This window comes from Anoplolepis gracilipes, chromosome 15 (genome assembly GCF_047496725.1).
Source record: "Anoplolepis gracilipes chromosome 15, ASM4749672v1, whole genome shotgun sequence".
In the NCBI taxonomy this organism is placed as follows: Eukaryota; Metazoa; Arthropoda; class Insecta; order Hymenoptera; family Formicidae; genus Anoplolepis; species Anoplolepis gracilipes.
Window position 1 is genome coordinate 2,824,785 of NC_132984.1, and position 22,411 is coordinate 2,847,195.

The 22,411-nt window shown below is 40.3% G+C and overlaps 1 protein-coding gene across 2 annotated transcripts in view; it reads right to left on the minus strand.

Annotated features, from left to right (window-relative positions):
• Nucleotides 1-416: 416 nt before the first annotated feature.
• Nucleotides 417-22,411, minus strand: part of LOC140673754 (protein apterous-like) — a 33,949-nt gene continuing 11,954 nt past the window's right edge. For both annotated transcript variants that reach the window (XM_072906885.1, XM_072906884.1), the window contains exons 4-6: nucleotides 6,258-6,796; nucleotides 4,728-4,942; nucleotides 417-1,578 (exon numbers count right to left, since the gene is read on the minus strand). In XM_072906885.1, the coding sequence (XP_072762986.1) occupies nucleotides 1,363-1,578; nucleotides 4,728-4,942; nucleotides 6,258-6,796 (970 nt within the window). In that variant the 3' untranslated portion in view covers nucleotides 417-1,362. The remainder of the gene's footprint in view (nucleotides 1,579-4,727; nucleotides 4,943-6,257; nucleotides 6,797-22,411) is intronic.

The following is a 22,411-nucleotide window of genomic DNA, read 5'->3' on the forward strand; positions in this document are numbered from 1 at the left end:
AAGTCCAGTTTCTTGAAGAACACTTGAGATGAAAGGATTGGGAAATATATGATGGGAAAGATACACACATATACGCAACGTATATATCGTCAAAATATATTCGATGAAAAAATGATGTTGCAAAAGAGTCGGACAATCCTTCCGCATCGTTACAAGGAGGAATAATAACAGTAATCCTGCATATCGTCATTGCTATTATTACCTCTCGCCTAGTAGAGAAGCCACACGACTGAATGCAATTAATAGGGCCCTACAATCTATAACGGTGCCTTAAGAAACGCGTGTATATATATTTATATATACTATTTATATATAAATATTAAATATAATTATTAAATATAACTATAGCATATATATATATATATATATATATATATATATATATATATATATATTTATATATACTATTATATATATTTATATATACACATACGAGGAGGAACATCCTTTATTTACAGTAACAGGGTCGAACTGTGGATTATCTCAGGATCTGTTGCCGTCTTGAGCAATAATATACAATTACGATAACGCATTCTCGCAGCTCTCGTGTTTTATAAATAATTAATATTATCTTCGTCAAAGTCCAACGTTTCGCTCTCGCGCATTCGACAGAGTGTCGATTAATCTTCGCCAGTTGTCAATACGTCTTTTTCGAGAGGAAAGATAAAGACGCAATTTAAAGAAATTAAATATAAATTTCATTATTTGTTAATCGATCAATAGTAATCAAGTTTGTCGAAAATATCTCTGCCACGAGAATGAAAAAATAATATATATATATATGCTGTCAGAAAAATTATGACATAAATAATCCTGATAACAGCATATACGCGTTATCAAGCGACGTTCTGTTGAAAAATGTCGGGCAGTTGACAATTCTTCGAGAGAGCTCTCGAAACGCTGGATTTTCACACAGCACTGGTAATGTTCGCGACCCTTAATTACACTTAGACGAATAAATAGATCTCGTTACTAATTACATTACCTTCAACGAACGACTTTAGCGTTTCCGCAACGGGGGGGGGGGGGGGAGGAGGCGCAATTCGAGCTACAATAAATACAACGATTTTATATCAATTTAAATGAATCCACGTGCGCGTAGCGTGTTCACGTCCGTCGGTCTCCACGTCATCTCGATCGAATCGTTCGAATCGTTCTCGGCATCGCAAGAAAGAAAAGTTGTCGCCTCTTTCCACGACTCGCCGATCAACAATACAATTCGTCGCTTTCGCGAGTGACTTGGCTCGCGCGAGAAAAACCGTTCGTCACGGACGTTCCAGACTCGCGACGGCAAACTATTACGTCGTATCGCGGGACAAGGACGCGACGCTAGTCAAAGAGGACGAACCTGGACCTTGAGGATCACGCGCAGTCCAGGGAGGCCAGGGACGCGGGGCTATGGGGACCACCGAGCATGAAGGGCGGGCTCATCGGCGGCCCGCCACTTCCGGCGCTGTTCCCGTAGAGCTCAAGGTCGCCGAGGCTGCCGCCGTCCACCCCGCCGTCACACTTGTCCGATTTACCCTCCTGCTTCAGCACCATACGCCGCCATTTCGCTCGCGCGTTCTGGAACCAGACCTGGGAACAAGACGGGCACAAGGTTCGTGTTACGTTACGAGACATTGTTGTACGACGAATTAACAGTCGATTATAGGGCAAACTCGGGTAAGATGGCCATAGTTTTTTAAAATGCAAAAAACATACTTTTATTTTTGTTGTTTTTTAATAGTGCTTGGCACATTATCTTCACTGAAGTTTAAATTACGTAATATTATCGAAAAAAAAAATTAAAAGGAAAATATTTAATAGAAATTTTATATTATCAAAATAGTACAACGTAAGCATTGGCCATCTTACCCAACTTTTAAGAGAAAGATGGTCATAATATTTATAAAAAAATAGTGAAGACGAAAATAAAAATTATAGGTCATATAACAATTTATATATCTTTATAATATGTCTAACGTTGATTACGATAGCTTAAATTACTGTAAATATCGATTATTTTTGATAATGACTAAAAAAGCGCACTATGTAGCGATTATTGAAAAAATTACAGCCTATGGTCATCTTTTCCGTGTGGCCATCATACCCTAGTTTACCCTAATGATTGAACATGAAGGAATTTCTGAATGAGAATAATTTTTTTTCTTTGCCATTATTTTCTTATAGCTTTGAAATATTCTTATTATTTTTTTAACCGTCCACGTGGTCAGCTGATTACTCTTCTTGCGCTAAAGGAATTTCTTTTTTCGGTATATTTAATAAATAAATTAATAATAATGATAAATAATAATAATAATAATAAAATATATTATTGTATGTAATACTCTTGTAGAGAAATTATGTTTTGCTTACGTCATATTAAAAAGAATTTATGAATATCGCTTTGTACATACATCCGCGCAAACATAGCGTTTAAATAAGAGAAAACGCATACAACAGGTATATACGTTTGAACGGGGAGAGATTGTATCCTTTGTATTTTCACAATAGAGATGAAAGACGCGTACAGATCGCGTCGCCATTTTCAAGACAGTCTCCTCCCCCGTAGACTTACAACGAAAGAACTCGCAAACTGACAACTCGTGCGTTTCCCCTTCGAGTGCGTGAGATTTTACGTGTGTACGCGCGCGCGCGTACAAGTATTCGTGCGTTTCGCGATCAATATCAAGCAAGATGGCGACCAAGAACCCTACGAATACAATAGTAGCCACCTCCAACCCTCTCCTTTGGACTCGACGAATGAACGCAGAAGCAGGAGCAATATGTAACGGAGTGACTGTTGTACGGAAGGAAGGTTCGGAGAAACATGGCGATGATCTCTCTGAGCATCCTTCGATTACCAGACTTTTTTCTAAAATTGTTCCCGATTAGTCATTAAATCATTTAAAATAATAAGAGTTTAAGAATTCTGTCAATATTGAAATCTATCAGATATGATTTGATAAATATATTAAGAACATGAATTAAAAATATTAAATAAAAATTTAATTAATTAAATCAATATATTAAATTAAATTATAGAAATATATTAAGAAATCTTTTGAAATTTGTCAAATTTCATTTGACGAAAGTTTCTGACAAGATTTACACTTTCTTGATTACATAATGACTTTGTATGAAAACCTAAAATCTTCACGGTCGATCTCTGCAAAATTTGAACTTGAGCAGAAGCTAAATATGCATCTCAAACCGGCAAAGCCTCATTTTCTTTCTAAACCTCATGTTACCTCATTTCGCGTCGCTTCATTAACTTCCAAATCGTCAATATCACTTCCGATCGCCCTCCACCCCCCCCCCTCCTCCCACGCGCGAATGACACGCTTCACAAAGGAAGGAACGCGCGAAATCTCTCGTAACAGTCTAATAATTTAACGGTAGGTGGGTTAACGAGAGCAGGCCGGCGCGACTTCCGACGAAGCTTAGCAGCTCAGCTAAGGGGGGTTTCGACTGTGTGTCTCCGGATTGACGCCGGCTCGTAATTACGGAGAAAGGCCGCAGCCCGTCGACGGAAATATCGCTCCGTTCCGCGCGGTTCTTTTAACTTCGCAGCCACGCTGTGCACTAATTGGGAGGAGAAGCCGCGTGTCTACGCGGCTCGCGCGCGCACGCATGCACGTGAATATTTTTATATAGAACGCATCTCACACCCTCCCGAAAATGCGAGCGAGGCAAAGGCCGAGAGAGAGAGAGAGAGAGAGAGAGAGAGAGAGAGAGAGAGAGAGAGAACCACTGGCTATCCATCTCTCGATTTTCTCCCGTTTGCGACAACCTACGAACTCTTCTTGTTGTATTTGCGCGCTGATTTATATCAAGTTTGTGAATTAAATCCAAGTCGAAAGTGCAAGATTTCAAGCCTCGCGTTTCAGAGAGAGAGATAGGGTAGACTAGGGTATGATGGCCATACGGAAAAGATGGCCATAGGCTGTAATTTTTTCAATAATTGCTACATAGTGCGCTTTTTTTAGTCATTATAAAAATTAATCGATATTTACAGTAATGTGCATTTAATTTATGTGCATACATTGTTCAAAATAACGTTATTGCGAATCTTATATCATATTTTTACTTTTGACTATCCGCAAAGTTTTTCATTTGTCCACTAAAAACTGTTATAGCGTCGAATAAATTACGGTTAAGCTATCGTAATCGACGTTAGACATATTATAAAGATATGTAAATTGTTATATGATCTATAATTTTTATTTTCGTTTTCATAATTTTTTTATAAATATTATGACCATCTTTCCCTTAAAAGTTGGGTAAGATGGCTAATGCTTACGTTGTACTATTTTGATACTATAAAATTTCTATTAAATATTTTCCTTTTAATTTCGATAATATTACGTAATTTAAGGTTGAGTGAAGGTAATATGCCAAGCACTATTAAAAAATAACAAAAATAAAAGTATGTATTTTGCATTTTAAAAATCTATGGCCATCTTACCCAAGTTTACCCTACATATTTCAAAGATTTAGAATTTTAAGTGTAATTAGAAATGTCAATTAAATAACTATCAATTAAAATTAAATGAATGTTAATATAAATAAATAAATGTCAATTAAATAACTGGTTCTGGAGCTAAACGCGCATGCGCGCGTTACGCTTAAGAGGTCAATAAAATCGTAACGATTGAGAAAATCAGCAGTTTCAACATCACAATCAACCGTAAAGGAAGAACATGCGCGAAATTGCGAGACGAAAGAACGAACGGTCTGTTTACCTGCAACACCCTTTTCGGCAGGCCAGTTTTCTGAGAAAGCTGCTTGAGATCCTTCGCGTCGGGATTGTGATTGATCGCGAAGTAGCTCTTCATCGTCCTTAACTGGTGATGCTTGAAACTTGTTCTCATACGCTTCGTTCTGCTGTTGGAGCCGGGCATACCTGGAGTCCCAGGACCTCTGCCGAAGGGCATGTCTATATAATCCGCGTTTAAATCTGCAACATAAATTTAAATAGCGCCGTCGTGAAATAGTGATTAAGGTTTCATTTCATCGCGAAAGCTCGCAATTTTAAAATTGAAACAATCAGAAATGTAAATTGAATTAAATTCATATTTTATCCTATCGATCAATTTCCTCAAATTCCATCTTCTTCCGTCGTCTGCCTGAAAACTATATTTGCCGTATAAAGTTGTAATTGATCATGTGTATTCACTGCCCCCTTCTACTCTCCTTTCATTGATCTCTTTATACTCGAGGAACTAATAAAGTGTGATATGAATCAAACATTGAAACTTGCTTTCTGAACTTACAAGTCGATAGCTCTATTCAAGTTTACGAGAAAGTGGTAAATAAACTGCGCATAATCTTTCTTCAGGTCATTATTTCTTTAATTTCATATATAATCATCTATATAATTATCTGTATTATCTACTGTAAAAGTAAATTGGAAAAGAAATGTGTCGCGGTGTAGAGACGCGAAATTATATCGAGACCGCGATACATATTAGACAATTAATCTTTACAAATCGTTTTGCTTGCACGTAAGAGAGGCCGCTCGCTTCGAACTACAACCGTAACTCAAGCACAATTACTAAACGCACGGCTATTTATCTCGCCTCGAAAGCGTGGACCGTCGCGGCCCTTGGCGACGGCCGTAAAAAATTGCCGGCATGATCCACGATAGATCAGAGACTGGCTTGTGGTACCCGGACGATCACCTGCGCGCCGCTACGATCCTTTTTCACGACGACACGGCGACACCGAACGACCTCCTCCAGAGGAGGAAAAAAAAGAAGAAGAGAGAGAGAGAGAGAGAGAGAGAAGCTAGCAAGTGGAAGCCTCAGATGCACGTGTCGGCTGATCTTTCGGCTGGAAACCAGCCTGTTTCCACGCGATCGTTCAACAATCGGGAATTGAGTCCTCGTCCGGGAAAGAACTATCGGCGAGAGAGAAAACTGCCGCCCACGCACCCTACGCGCTTCGTTGGGAATTCAATTCGGGAATTTATGTCGCGCCGACAAATTTTATCAGGCTTCGGTGGCAAGCGTGTCTCGCGCGCCCACGCACGCCCGTAAATCACGGGGACGTCGCGAGGACACGGTCGCCTTCCTGGCGAATCTGAGCTTCTCCATCTCTCGATTCCCGAGACACATTTTCAGGTTTGCAGAAACCTCTGCAGGTCTTTGAAATTTCAAATATTTTGAAAATTATTGAGATTTTTGAAATTTTGACATTTAACGATCTCTCTCTCTCTCTCTTTCTCTTGATTTCTCGCGACATCATGAAAAGTCGTTAAAATCCACACTCACCGAGGCTCGCGGTCATGGCCTCCAGATCCTTGGGCTTCCTCTTCCTGGGCCTGCCCTTCTGCCTGGGCGGCGGGACGACGGCGGCGGCGCCGTTAAAGTAGGGCACCTTGGGCGGCGAGGACGCGTCGGGCACCGCGGGCGTGGAGGGCTGCAGCGACACCGGGCTTACGTGCGGGTGTTGGGGATGCATCGAGTGATGCGGGTGCGGCGGCGCGTGGTGATGATGATGATGATGATGGGGATGATGGTGGAGGAACTCGGGCGAGGGGAAGGGCTGGCCGGGGTAGTGCGGCCCGGGCGGGTAGACCGGGACCGGCGGGCTCTGGGCCGGATGCAGCTCGGCGCCCATCTCGTAGTGCAGCCGGCACAGCACGGCGCCATCCCGCATGCCGAAGTGGTCGCCCTTCGTCAAGGGCACCGCGCACGCCGCGCACGAGAAGCAGCGCACGTGGAAGACGAGCTCGCGCGCGCGCATCACCAGCTCCGAGGCCAGGATCGCGGCCTGGCAGCGCGCGCACCGCTTCATGCTGCCGAACATCCTGCGAACAGAGAGAGAACGGGGGGATGGGGATCAATATTATATACTCTGCGTGCAAAGTCGCGGATGCGAGTCGCATGTTTAAAAAGAAGAATGATATTCGTTCATTCGTATGCAAATATTATGCGAATTGAAATGTAAATTTCGCACTTGTTTATATTTAAACTTTAAAATATATTGTATATTTTTCTCTAGCTCATTTAACTCGACAAATTAATAATTAATTAATTGAAGAAACTAAACCTCGTGAAGAATTTTCCACTACCAAATAATCCGTAAAAAAAGCAGAACGCATGTAGATAAATCACGAATCCCTCGCGTCCAATTAATCAAAGAGAAAGAGGGAGAAAAAAATAATTCACACGAAAATAAACTTACGCCGCGTTATCTCGCATAAACACATTCCACACGTCCGGCTACTATCGCATCGTGATATACCCCGATATCAATGTCCTCGATAGAGAGTTTAAGGAGAGAGAGACCACGTTTCGTACACGCGGCGACGGCGAAGTAAGTAAGCGGGGAAAAAGAGAGAGGGACACACGGGTTGGCGATATCGCCACGGTCTCGGCGAGAGAGAAGATATCGCGGAGGAGCGAAAGGGCGGAAAGGGAAGAGTATACCGAGCACACCGTGACATCGCTACTGCATTAGCGGCACCCTGCAGTCTCCATTACCGGAGCCGGTCCCGGCTATCTGGCCGACAACCGGAGCCGCGGCTACCTACCTACCCGGCCACTTATCTCTCTCCACCGCGCCTCCCAAATATATTACCTCCCCGCAAGACCCCCGCGCGACCCCCGCGCGTACTAAAGAACCTAGATAAAGACGTGGCCGATCTTATAACGCGGCCGATCTCGGTCTCGGAGCCGGTCCCATCGAAGGATACGCGTCCTTTACCACGTCCCTCTCTCTCCCCGCGAGAAATGCTCTCGGCATCGGAAATGGATATGTATTTCGACGAATAAACGCGAGACACGCCGTTCGTTCACCGCGAAAGGATCAGTGGCAAATCTTAAGGTTTCTCACACTCAGACTTGAATTTTTTTTATTTTTTTACCAACCGTTTAATATTTGGATTATTGAAAAGCGTGACTAGATCTTCCGTGCTTTTTATATTCTTTTTAAAAGATTTATTTTAATATTTTTTATTAGAGAGAGAGAGAGAGAGAGAGAGAGAGAGAGAGAAGTATTTGAATTTTAAAATAATTTATTTATATTTGTAAAATTTTATTTATTCTTAAATAACATTGAAATTTGGTATTTACAAGCACAGAACTTTATTTTAATCGAACAATAATATTAATCATACAAAAAAAAATTTCAAGGTGACTTAATCGAACGTTTTGACTTTTGGGTCATCTTTAGCATAAATATATAAAATAACTGTCTGACTAATAAAAAGATAAAAAGAAAATTAAAAGTCAAATAGTAATCTATAATATTAGAAGATAAAAATATAAAAATAAAAATAAATTAATCCCGTCAAAATTAGTTGAATAAATCTATGATAAAATGTGATATAGTTGAAAGTTGTTTCCACAGTGTTTGATATAAAAGTCAATCTTAGTGGGTCGATCGTTATTACATGAAATCCGTGATATAAAATTAATCAGATGTTGTGAAGTGCTCTCTTCTTCGTCAGCTAGTCGACCGGGGAGAGCTTTTACACATGTTTTTATATTTTTAACGTGCGTCTCATGCTGACGAAACAAATATAAAATTCAGATCGATGTAAATCCTATAGTTAAAATTAATTTACATTTTCGTTGATTACAACAAAATTTTTACATTTTCAAATGACGCAAGACTCTGTTATATAACCGATGGTAAGGTAAACGACTGACAGCGTGTTATTGAAAATGGTAGGTATAAATAACTGTCGCGATCAGCTGTTTATATATTCGTAAACTTGATAATCAAATTTCCGATAGCTTATCTTTAACCGGTTTATAAATCATTTCAGAAATTAAACGTTTATTATGGAACTGTTCTTTGTTTAAAATGTCTGTTTCTCTCCAGTTAAAATTATTTAATCAATTTATTTATCCTGTTAAATCGATAGATTCTAGAATTTAAAAATTTTCATTTAAATTTGACATTTCTAACTCCTCGCATCTCTTTCTCTCTTTGATGTAAATTTACAAAAGGATTATCGGATTTTTCAATCGAAGGATTCGTTTTGAAATACATTCGCGATGTTGTAAGTAAAATTTATCACAGATATATTTATCGATATAACGAAATAGATGATAGAAGCAAAGAGAGGATATAGATGATTTGAATCTTTGTGATTGGGAAATGAGAAGACGCGGAAAAACGAGATTATTTACGTGTTGAATGTAAACGAAAAATTGTGAAAACCACATGAGTAGCATTTACAAAAAAAATTCTATTAAAGATTCCACAACGTTGGCCGAAAATCTAAAGGAATTGTATGAAGGGATATCTATGAAAAAATAAAACCGCGCACGCAATTGCAAACTTCCATTCAAAAAAAAAAAAAAAACGAGATGATCTAAAACGGGGATAGTTTCGTTACAAAGGACGACTATCCCTTTTGGTAGCAGTTCGGCGAGTAGAAGAGAATTGTAAATTCGAAGAGCTCTGTTTGTGTGTGTGTGTGTAAGACCGAGACCTAATCTGTAGGATTAACCGCGCCGAGTCTTTCGCTCCTTCAAGGGTCTCTTGACTCGGGACACATTGTTATCGTCTCTGATCCTATTGACTACCCCCTGTTTGAATGGGGCGATGACCACGGGTGAGGCTGGTTTTGTCTCCAGCGGTGTACCAACCACATATTTCCATCTAATCGGATCTGTCGTATCCTGTTGTCTAATCGAGCGAGATACCGTACAAGAAAAAAAAAAAAAAAAATGAATATCGCCGTTTGAGGAAAATTGAACAATACAGCAGACATAGTTGTCAAGTCTGCAAAAAACGATCTTTGCTACTTGAATTGTCTTATTAAAATGTAAAAAGTATTTCTAGAATAAAAGCGGAAGGAAAGCATCGATAGAGTGACACATAAATTATATCATTCGCGTACAACATATCACAAGTAATTTTGTAAAGTAATTTATCATCGCAAAAGTTTGGCCAGGCAACTCTCCGTCACGCTTATCTTCAACAAGGAAAATCAATGCTATTTGTTTTTTCTTTTCAAAAAGAGGAATAATTTACGTTCACGGAGAGGCTAAAATATGAGACGTGGCGTGAAACAGCGTGAGACATTGTGACGTGACGCATAACGCGAACGGAAAAAGCTCTCGCAACCCAACCGTATTACCCGCAATCCCATAAAACATTCTTCCCCCTATTTACTTCTCGTCGAAACACACCACACCCCGCAACATTCTGCGAGCGGCCGACCAACCATCATTGCAGGCAGGTAAACGTCGCCGGTGATCGGAAGCCGCTTGAAATCCGCAGACTTCGGCCCCCCCGTCGAACGCGACCTGGAGGCGGTTTTTCGGGACCTTTCGTCACCTCTCTAAGGCCCGTCGTGCCGGATGAATGAACCGGCCCCGGGAACGAAACCTCTCATTCAGGTCTTCATCCTCTTCCGACGGAGAGACGCCGAGGGGAGGGCGGGGACGGGAGGGGAGGGACGCCCGCAGAGTTTTACAAGATGCGCCATATGCGATACATTATTATACAATGCTCGGCAGCGGCAGCTACGCTCGCTCTCCTCCGAGGGTGAAAAAAAAAAAAGCGGCGGAAATCCTTTATGGAAGGAGCGCGCGAATGCGCGGCGGACCGCTCGCCGCGCGTTCGCACACTCGGACCACGTGGACTCGTCGCCGCTTCTCTTCTCTCTACCTTTCCCTCTCTCTCCCGTTCGGACCCAGAAAGAAAGAGTCCCCGTGTTCCCGGACGCCGCGTTTCTCTCTATTCCCGCGTTCTTCCGACCGGGTCCGCGAAACTCCGAACTTCGCTTCCAACTCGACGGTGTCGCGATATGATAATTAGCGGTCAGAGTTCGCTGCGAAGACAACTTCCTCATTTCTACGAAAAAAAAAGAAAAAAAAAAAAAAAAAAAACATGTCCAGTACAATTTTTCACAGAGTCATCAACATATTTGCATATTTAATATGTTTTGCATTTCGTCTACGCGCGTATGTGCATGTACATCGCGCCGGTGCATTTCTCAAACCCGGCCGAGTGCATTTATTTCGCGATGCGCGCCGCGGCCACAATCGGCGCGCGAATCCGCGCTTCGATTAGATCTGCGCCGCGGTTATCGTCAGATGCATTAATTACCGGTGTAAACCGGTAGAATTCCACTCAGCGGCGGCTGCCCCGACGGCCTTTATCGTGGAAATAATAATTTACGGCATCGGTCGCGCCAGGCAAGGCCGCGACCGCTTCTTAATCCCCGAACGCGCGCGTTCAGAAACCGGGTTGCAGAGGCAGAAATGCGAGGCTATGTCTGTGTATTATAGCACGATACAGGGTGTCCCGAAACATGAACGCGAAGCTATATTTCTCGCGTAATTTCGAACGAGTTTGTTTGCGAATTTAAACGGAGAATTCGCTACTTTATTTCTTTTTTTTATAATTATACTATTATACATATGAGAAGTGGAACGGTACTGATCGTAGCAAGTTTATACTGATAGATTAATTTTTTTTTATTTTGACAGAAATTGTATGAATACATTCATGTTTGCAGCGTAAATATAAATAATTAAATGCTGATAATATTTTATATTTATTAAACTAAACTTCTCGCAATATTATTCATACTGATTTTGACAGCATTTATGCAATTTCATATTGAGAATTATATTAAAAATATACCGTAAATTATTTATATTGAGATTATTTGTACTGTAAATGCACATGCGAATGAAATGTTTGCCACTGAGAACGCTATAATTACAAATATTAATTACTCAAATTTAAATTTGAGTAAATATATGTGTAGTGTGTGTATATTTGTCGAACACTGCATATACAACAATCTGCGGACGAATAGATAGCGCCAGACCTTCGTATCTTTTGGACATTCAGCCGTTGACTAATACGACAGAGAGAGAGAGAGAGAGAGAGAGAGAGAGAGAGAGAGAGAGACGCGATGCCATAAAGCGTGTACAGAATCTGTATCAAGGTCGCTTGACCGTCGTCATGCGATTGTCCAACAACGCGATAACATTCTCGGGATTTAGTTGCCACAGGCATGCGAGAGCTTTAGAATTTTCAAACATTTAAATTCTTACGTATTCCGCAGTCTTGTGAGAAAAGAGAAGAGAAGAATTCTTCGGATTTATTAGAAAAATATATCTTATCACAATTGTCATTATATCCACCACGTGTCACCAATTTGCTACTATTATCTATTCACAATTAACTATATGTAACTGTATAATTATAATTAAGTTCATTACGTTATTTATCGTGCAATCACTATTTACGACATGTATGTATATAATACCGTCCCTCTCCGGCAGCCGAAGATTACGAAAAACTCGCTGTCAGCGAGTTTAACGCGCTCTTAATAGCGGACAAGCGCGCTCGCGTGTATCGCATTATTAACGACACGCGGTCGGAAGTGTCGGGGCGAGAGTGGAGAGCCTGATGAATGATTTTCGCGTTAATCCCGAGCGACCGTGCAAACGCATCGCGTCGTTTCACGCAGGAGTTCGACGCTCGGTTCCCACTCGCGGTTTTTTCGTTTTTATTTCTCTCTCTCTCTCTCTCTCTCTCCCTCTTGCGGACCTTACCTTTTCGCACGTTTTATTTTATGAATAATGTAGGAACAGAGAGCAAGAAGGAAAGGGAAGCGGTACCGGACCTCTGGCCGAGGCCCGGTGAGACATTCTCGCGCGCAAACCACGATGGACACACGCTGCGCGTGGGACGCTACGTGACTGCTGCCGGCACCAGCTCCGGCATTAATCTAGATCACGGCGTTATATCGCCTTCTCTTGTTGGCATACCACGCGACCAACCCCAGCGCGCGGTCCCCCTTCGACAGTTAATGTACGTATAATATATGGCGAACGAGACACGTCGATGCTACTACGTGTGATCCTCGTCCTCCGCGACAGCGGTGATTTCAAATCAATTACTATTCGAATCCTTGAATCTTTGGCTATTTATATTTTCACACTGCTACTTGCACATTTTTTTTAGGTTTAATTTAGACTGTTACATATTAAAATTGATTTAAATGTAATTAATTATTACATATTATTATGTATTAAAATTTATTATTAATTTAAATATAATTTGTAAACTTAATTAAAATTAATAAAATTGATTTAGATATAATTTAGATTATTATATATTAAAATTGACATTACGATTGTCTCAATCTGCGTCCTCTCGAGTTCGTTGATGCTTATATATTTTATTGTCTCCTACATTTCGAGTTATACAATTCAACGAAGGGTGTGTTTGCTCGATTAAATTCCTATGACACTCTTGCAAATACTAACGAATCTCTGCCGGTCATTTTACAAGCCGGACACTCGCCTTCCGTTTCTCTGTAGAAACATGATTCCAACTTTATCCTCCTTCAGCTACTAACTTACCCCTACTGTGCAAACTAAACGCCTAGCAGCGAGAAACGATCTCTGGTACTTGTACACCAAAGTGGATGGCTTTGCACGGCGGTGGTGGACGCGATTTATGCTTCCGCGACCGGAGACAATCCTGTAGCATATCTCACCTGACATTGTAATAGATGCGGGAAATTATGAAGTTATAATTTATTCGGAGCGCGTACGCGTTTTACTCATATAATATACAACTATGTATTTCTCTCAACCGTAATTTATTATTTTACTTACGAAAAAAGAACGCGCAAAATTTGACAGATTCTCCCTTATCGCGTTCGCAATAATTTCGACGATTTAAAATTGTATAAGCATAAAATAAACAAATCGCTCTTGTCAACGTACATACGAAGATTAATAAAGTATTTTGCAGTTTCGAGCTTTGGAAATTCCAACGCAAAAGTCGCAAGGCACCGAAAGTAGCAGCGGTATTTATGTAACTCTCCAGGGTACCTAAATTCCCGCCTTGTTTACGGAGAACCGAGCAACGATGTAACCTACCCGTACGAGGGATTACAAAATCACGCGTCTGTAAATCACGCGGGCAACAATCTCCAGCTGTCCATCTTGCGGTTGCGGTGGCTCGCAAGAGCACCGGTAACGCGATACTTTCGCGCTTTCGGGGGGGAGGGGGGGTAGTTTATGCCGCGAGTGGATGACCTTGGCGGAAGGAGGAAAACGCCACCCCCTGCCGAGATACGCGCCGAATCCTCCAGTGCGAGGCAACGAGCGACGACCCGCCGGCTCGTAAAAACCACCAACGAATTTTATACTCGCGAGAGAGAGAAAGAGAGAGAGAGAGAGAGAGGTTCTTTTTCCTATATCGAAATAATTCTTACTTCTTAATTTAATTTTACGCTGTAATTTAAATCTCCTTGCCTTACAACGCCCGGAACGTCCCCTTGGACGTAATAATCCTCGTGATATGTAAAGTTGCGAAATATTTTGCGCGCGCGCGCGAGAGAGAGAGGGAGAGAGAGAGACAGCGTGTGCTACCAGCACGGTGTAAGTACATGCTTGACGTCGCCATTTCGCCGAATTAATTTGGCGAGGGTGTCCGCTGGTGCGGACGGACAAACGGATGCTAGCGGGGCGCCATTGTCCGTGAATCTGATAACGCGAGTTATGGTATATCGTCGAGGAAGAGCAGGAGCGCGTCTTTCCCTTCGCATTCTCTCCCTGGTGATGCTTGAAGTGGGGCCCCGCGCGTGCAGGTGTCACCGTATATACACAAAAACGCGTCCCCCTGCCCCTCCCTCCTACCCTGCTATCTCACGAGATCTACTACATCGAGGAGATATCGCACCGATCACTCGTGTCCCGTCGTCCGTAATAAAGAGACTGGCCATGTTCCAGCTGAGCGGACATAATTCACCCGTTTAAGAATTTCCAGAAAAAAATACCCCGAAGATACCTTTGATGTCTCAACCAACTCATAATTGTCACCGTTTACGAAAGCTGTTTATAAAAGGGTCGTTGATATAATCTATTTCCGACACACAAGTTTATTTATTTAAAATTAATTTAAATTTTAATTCATTAAAATTTTGTACAAATAGGAAAATAATATATCGCAGTCTCATAATTTTAACCCTCCAACTGAACACGTTTTTTCGGCACCGTAACCCAGAACGCGTGGGTAACTGGAGTCCGAGTTAATTTTTGTACTCTAAAATTACTTAGAAGATTCTAAAAAAAATTGACACATAAGTCCCTTCTTGACACAAACCTTTTTTTGGATAAGTTTCCAACCTCGAGATTTTATTAATATTTTTTTTTTTTTTTTTTAACAATAATGGATCAAAAATGGCACGGACACGAAAGAGCCACGTGTTCAGTTTGAGGGTTAATATTCAAGCAATTCAAGATTTCGCAGATTTACAGAGAACTTTGATACCTCTGTATTACTGTAGAAATACGAAAATTTCTAAAATTGTTTAATAATTATATAATAATAATTATGTAATTATATAAAACCTCATTTTCTCAAATTCCCAAAAAAGTTTCAAAATAATCACGCTGTACAGTTATCGCGAGGAGGAACAACCTTGCATACATGTATCTCGGTGTTTACCGGTGACCCAAGAAGAGGACCGAGAGAAGATATCGCGCGACACCGGAATGGCTACCGATTATGCATGTCCCCGCGATGCGTTACGTTGCGAGAGCCGCCCGAGCCGGTCGGCCGTTGCGTGCGTATTATGTTACCCTGCTCGTTCCGTCGTTGCCGCAGCACGTGTGTCAGGGTCGGCCAGGATCGTGACTCCGTCGTCATATTTATGTTCCCGGCCACGTTTCTCTCTCTCTCTCTCTCGCTCTCTCTCTCTCCGCATCGAAATTCCGGGAGAGACGCGGAGATCCTCGCGAGATAACGCTTAATCCCGTTATCGTTACTAAGGTCTAATCATTGCCGAAAGGTTCTTTTTAATAAATGAAGATATTTTTCTTACGAATAATGGATCTTTTTATTTTATTTAAATCTTTAAACTGAGGAAATTTTTTGTTCACGAATATAACATTTGAAATATAATATTCATTAAAACTTGTCATGTTTATCTGAAGTGACGTACGCGACAAGTGCATAATGTGAAAGTTATTGCCGAATATTGCAGTACAATGTCAATCGCGCTGATTTAATTAATTCGATGACAAACACACATCACAATGTGATCCGTTTAATTGTTAGCAAACATGCTACACCGTATTTGAATATTTCATTTCAATAAATATAAACAAATATCTATTTGAAATAATAATAGAGGAGCGGACAAGAGGATCTTTAATATATATATTGACACGTATTAAATAATCCGCGCAGAGTGCTCGAGCGAGACTTAATTATCATAATCGATTTATTATCTCATATTCTAATAATAGAAATATCATTGCTTGAGAGAGATTTAATATGATTTTTTGGCCGACGTATTACTGTTCGTCTAATGACGTCACAAATCCGCGCGGACTATTTAGGTCAGGATCTGACCTAAATAATTCGCGTGGAGTCGCGGCCAATAATCACGGTCGATCTCGATCTCGCGATCCAATGGGAAAATCAGCTTCTATTACATTGGTCCACTCGCGCGATATCTCGCGTTTTATTGACGTTTCCCGATTAATCTCTTCATTCTTCTCGCATCCCATTCTCATCCTTCTCGCGTCTTCCTTATCTCTAATTTCTAAAAAAGGCATGCTCGAACGAGCGCGGCTCGGCTTTCGTGAGCTCGGATGCATACATGCACAGATAAAAAGTAAAATAAAATATACCGATAGTTTTTTCACAACTATCAGTTTTTTACGTAACGCACACATCGCACCGGAAGGTGCCAAATAACATGTTTATTTACACATCGACCTGTCATCGACTTTCTGATCGCGTGCACGCGAGTTACGTCTCAATTTAGTTGCACAAAATTTCATACGTTTTAGTTACACGCGATTTTAACATCGGTGTAATTCTGAAAATTTTCCGCAAGAAAAATAAGTGCGAACGTTATTTATGTTGTTTTAATTCTCAACAATAAAATAACGTTTTAACTGACATGTATTAATATTAATCCACCGGTGATTTTTATTTTATTTGTTTGCACATCTCTAAAACATCCTGTATCTCTTCTAAAAAGTATAATTTAGAGATTTTTATAATATTTACACGCATATAAATAACTCGTAAATGTCAACACTTGAGATATAAAATTCGTTAAAACTATGCCACGTGTTTTTCTAAAGCATTGTGCAGAAGCAATGTATGCAAACAAGTGCATAATACGAAAATTATCGAATATCATAATTATTATAGCACAATGTCGATCGCGCCGATCAATGTCGATTTAATTAATTGAATAATAATTACGATATCGTAATTGCAGTCCATTTAATTGTTAATGAACACTTTACATTCTTATGTATTATACTTTGTTCAGAAAATAAAAACAATTTTGTCACTTGTCATTCTGGACAAAGTTGTGTTGCGATTATTTCTCAGTGATTTTGATTACCTATCCAATTGAAATAAAAATCACGCGGTAATTGCGTAAAGCATGCAATATATATTATATTAAACACGCACTTTAAATAGCGATTTTAATGTTTATTAAAATAATTTATCGATTAAATTTTATATACAATTATGTGACAAATGCGGATTTAATAAAATATTCCTTGTGAATTTTACGCAATTATAACTTTTATTTATTAATAGAATAATTAAAATTATTATGAAAAAGAGAATTATGCGTCGTGTCCAGAATGTCAAGTGACAAAATTATTTTTATTCTCTCAGCAAAATGCATATATAGCGTAACGTATTCGTTAAAAATTAAACGATATCGCGTTATTTATCAGTTAATTAAATCTTGACAATGATTTTCGTATTATGCATTTATTTTCGTATTATACATTATTTCCGCACATCTTTTTAGAAGAGATAGGATATTTTAGAGATACAAACGAATAAAATAAAAATTATCAGTAGATTGATTATCAATTCTATCAATCAATCAATATTAATATCAATAACATAAGCAATATATATACATATATACATATTTATGCTTTTTTTATCTTATGAAAAATGTTGGCTGTATAAAAACTTAAAACAAAATATGTCGATACTTTTTTCACATCTTTCAGATTTTTTATGTATTGCACATCAACGAAGCTGTCAAATAACATGCTTATTTACGTGTCGACCTGTCATCGAGTTTTTTATCGCGTATGTTTTAATTTAGTTTGACTTACAAAACTTGTTTTATACGATTTAATTATTAACATTCGCAACTCTAATATTTAATTATATTGATGTAGTTACAAGCGTTTTTTCTTCAAACTCAGTTTATTAAAGACAAGCTGTTATATATAATTTAAAATACTCACTGCATCTTTGAAATCTTGTGTGGTTGCTTTAATCAATGACATTTTTACTAATTTAATTCAAGAGAGTTTTTTTATTCTTTAAATTCCATAATAAGAGAGAGAGAGAGAGAGAGAAAGAGAGAGAGAGAGAGAGCACGGATTAGGTTTATTTTAGTAAATCATCGAGATATCGCTCGTCGTTCTATCGAAACGGGAGTCTTGCGGATGCAACGAAAGCAAAGTGCTTCCAGCAAGTTACCGGCGCATCTTAATTATAAGGGCTAAATTATGAGCGGACTCCTGGCGCTGAAATATTTGTGTGTTCGCCGGCCGAGGGTTATGGCTCAATTACCACTCGCTATTTTCTTTGCGAGCCGTTGATTTAAGACGACCACTTTCCACGGCGGAAACAGCGTCCGACGATCGTCGCCGATGACAGAATTCGCGAGAAACTTGTTTTCGCGTCCCTTTAACAAGATCCCCGTTGCTGATAACGATCGAGATTCAAGAGGATTCAACGGGTAGAATTATAAGTTTTAATAAGATTGAACAATCTCGATTAGAAGGTGCTTCAAAGTTTTCAAAATGAAATATCGCAATATTCCAAGTACCGCAAAAATTTATAAATAAAAGTATCTCTCCCTCTCTCCCTCTCTCTCTCTTGAATATGCGAGATTTCGAGAACCCAAAGATTCGATCGCGTTTATTAAATCCCCGAAGATTCGAAAGAGGTGGAAAAAAAGTAAAGGAGATGAAAAGAATGAAAAATGAAGGGATTACCTGAAACAAATTAATATTCGAGAGAAACCACGGATTCCTCAATTACATCGTTCTCTTTTCCTTGGCACTTTTTTCTACCTTTCCGCTCCGCTCGCCAAGGTTACATTAGATGCAGGTGGGAATCGAAGCGTGTCTATACTGTTGATCGCTGATAAATCGCACTTAATGCGTTTAATGAATGAGCAGATACACGATTCCAGATCCGGTGTCTGTCTACATCTGAATTCCGCCATTCTCGATGCTCCTCTCCGTTCTCATGTGTGCGGGAGAAGGTAAATGCACCGACGTGCGCGTGCGTTATATACGTTAAGTGCCTCGTGAAATTAGTAATGAATGAGCGTGCGGATGATTATGCCACTACTACGAAGGAATGATCGCAAATAATATCTGTTACTCGTTAAGAGGAAAAATTAGCATTGTGCGATAAATGACGCGAGGTGCAGTGAAAGCTTAATTAATTAGATCAGACGCGGGGAATTTATCGAGAATCGGATTCAACTTCCTGGAATCTCGATAACAGTCGTAATAATAATCACGTATTGTATTCCCGCGTATTTCTTGCTACGGTGCAAGGCATTTATTTGTAAAACGTAAACTCTCTGAATTAATTTACATTTAATCCAATTTTTTTTTATAATTACACATTGAGAGCGTAACAAATTAACAACATCAATGTGAAGTATTATCTGGAGAGGTCACACGCGGGATTTCTCTACAAGGATTCAATCATCGCGCGATACTCATTTTTTCGCACTGCCATACGTAAATTATGCGCGTCCGGCGTCCCACGTGGTTATCCGATGCAAATGTCATAAATAACCGGTGGTGAAAAAAAGGTGTTGTACTTTATTCCGTAGCAGATATATAAAAAGAATATTTTCTAAAAGTTTGATGATTGAACCTCGAAAGAAACATGTTAAAAAAGCCATTTCTTAATTTCATTTTTTTTTTTTACATTGAGCTTTTATTCGAGATTAATAAAAAAATATTTTTTTTGTGTCTTTCGTTGATAAATATTCAGAAAAAAATCGATATGGGATTATCTCAAAATATTTATAGAAAAGAAAAATAAAAACTGAAAATGACGTTAATTTTGCAACATCGAAACTGGAAGCGAATTTAAATCTCTGAGCATCTCTTGAGACATTAAAATTTTAGATTCTTTAATATTTCGATTTTAATGTGTCTGTTACACCTTCGGAAATGCTTGCAACTCTGTGTTTTTGCCATTCATGGCTCGATTAACAGCAAATGTATATCTCGCCGAGCGACGCGGATCGAAGCACGACGAGGGCGCGCTCGAGAAAAATATACAGCAAGAAGAGGAAGGGAGTAGAGAGAGGCAGCGGGGCAGAGAAACAAAAGGGAAGGAGGAAGAAAGAAACGGAGTTGAGTTCAGGAAGCTCTTGCTTCCTCGGCGTGCAACGATCTCTTTACGGGCAGGCAATTTTTACGACGAAGCCACCCGGGCGGGCCGAGGTAACACGCGAGGTGACGAGGTACTTTCGACATGTAATATGCGGCGATATTCGCATTCTTCTCCCGGAAAGAGAATGACTCGTTTTAAGAATCGCCGACGTGCATGGCGCCAACCTTCGGCAATACTGGATCCTGTCTCCGCATTTATTATTAAAAACAGATATTTTTCTAATACGTCGGATTTTTGCGGATTTTTAGAAGACATTCGTCGGTGAAAAAAAATCCTTGTAGTCAATAACACCTACAAATCATTACCCCCTCTTTTCCCCGAAATATTCGAACGGATGTTACGGCAGAACACTAATAACAACCGGTCGTCGCAAACACACGATGCGCGCATGCGGAGCGGCAAGATAAGGCACAAGGCTTTGGGCTAAAAGCGTGTCGTGACGGGATGTCTATGCCATTCCATTCTCGACCTCGTATGACGACGGAGTTCGCGTGCAAGAGTGCGCGACGTGTGAATGCGAGAACTCCCGGGTCTCCCGAATGAGAAAACGTATACAAAATCGTGATAACAGAAAAAAAAAAAAAAAAACCTCCTTCCTTGAGTACACATTGAAGAATATGGGGTGAAGCTAATGCGAGAGACAAAAACGAGAGAGTCAGAGTTGTCATTATATCGTTATTATTGCGAATGAAATTAGTGTGGGGAGGGATGAGCAACTATATAATTCGGCAAATCTCATGTCTTTTCGCAAATCACTCTATCTCTCGTCCACACAAATAAAAACTTATTATATATATTTATTTACATTATTACGCTATTAAGATCACATCGGTTACCTAACGAACCGAGTCGCCGAAAGTGACGAGCGCTGGCTAATTCAGTTTCTCTGCACGCATGCGACTCTCTCGTCCTTCTTCCGTCCTCGCCTCTCTCTCTCTCTCTTTCTCAGCGACGGCGACGGCGACGGCGACGGCGACGGCGACGAGCGAGCACGCGTCCGACGAAACCAGCTGCTTATCCCAGGATCTCGGGTTCACCCTCTCTAAGATCGGCTAATGCGATTTTGTGAGAGGCGCAGCGAGGAAGGGAAGAGGCAGTTCCCGAAATTGCGACGGAACGAGCGGCCGAGTTATGTTCGTTCGCGACGATTTTAAGACGATAAGACATTAAGGAGACACCGATGAAGCCACATAATTGATGAGCTCGTGGCGTGACGACGCCGCAATGGCGGACACCGAAATTAAATCTATATAATGCACAGGGAGATGCGTCTGTTGGTGTGCTTTCTCTCCAACCGCCGTAATTTATAAACAGCAGAGAATTAAAATCTTAACACACAACATATGTGTAAAGTCATTACGAAGCGCACCGAATAGAGTCAGACTAAATGCTATCTATAGTATTATCTTCATCATTTCTATTTGCAATCATTACACGGAGGGAGGTGTAATTAAAAAAATATATATTTGTAATTATTATAGACTTTCAAAAGAAGAAAAATATTTTTAACTATTATAAAGATTTATAAAATATTTTTTTAAATATTCAACGATAAAAAAAAAACAGTCTGAGAACTCGATAAATTGCTAACAATCAAGACGTAGCCTGACGAGGTCACTTTGGAACGATCGAGTGCACTTCGAACGACGCCGAATATGCGATTCGCATGCAACATCGACATCCGCCGCCTTCTGAATGTAGATCAAAGGTGATTTACTTATCGACAATCAACACTCCGCCGGAGGTAAATGGTCGAGTCGTGACCATTAGTCCGCGGAGCGTGTACGTAAAGGTTGGCCCATACCTACGAGATGCGACAACGTACGTACAATCGACACCGTGTGAGACCCGGCAGGGCCTCAACACGTCATCGATCGGCCTTCTGTTACGGCCCTGTATGACAACACGTCTCGAACGACTGTCAATACGGATTACATTTCGGCCTTGGCTCGTTTACGTTATTCATCAAACATTTTCTGGATCGACAAAAATC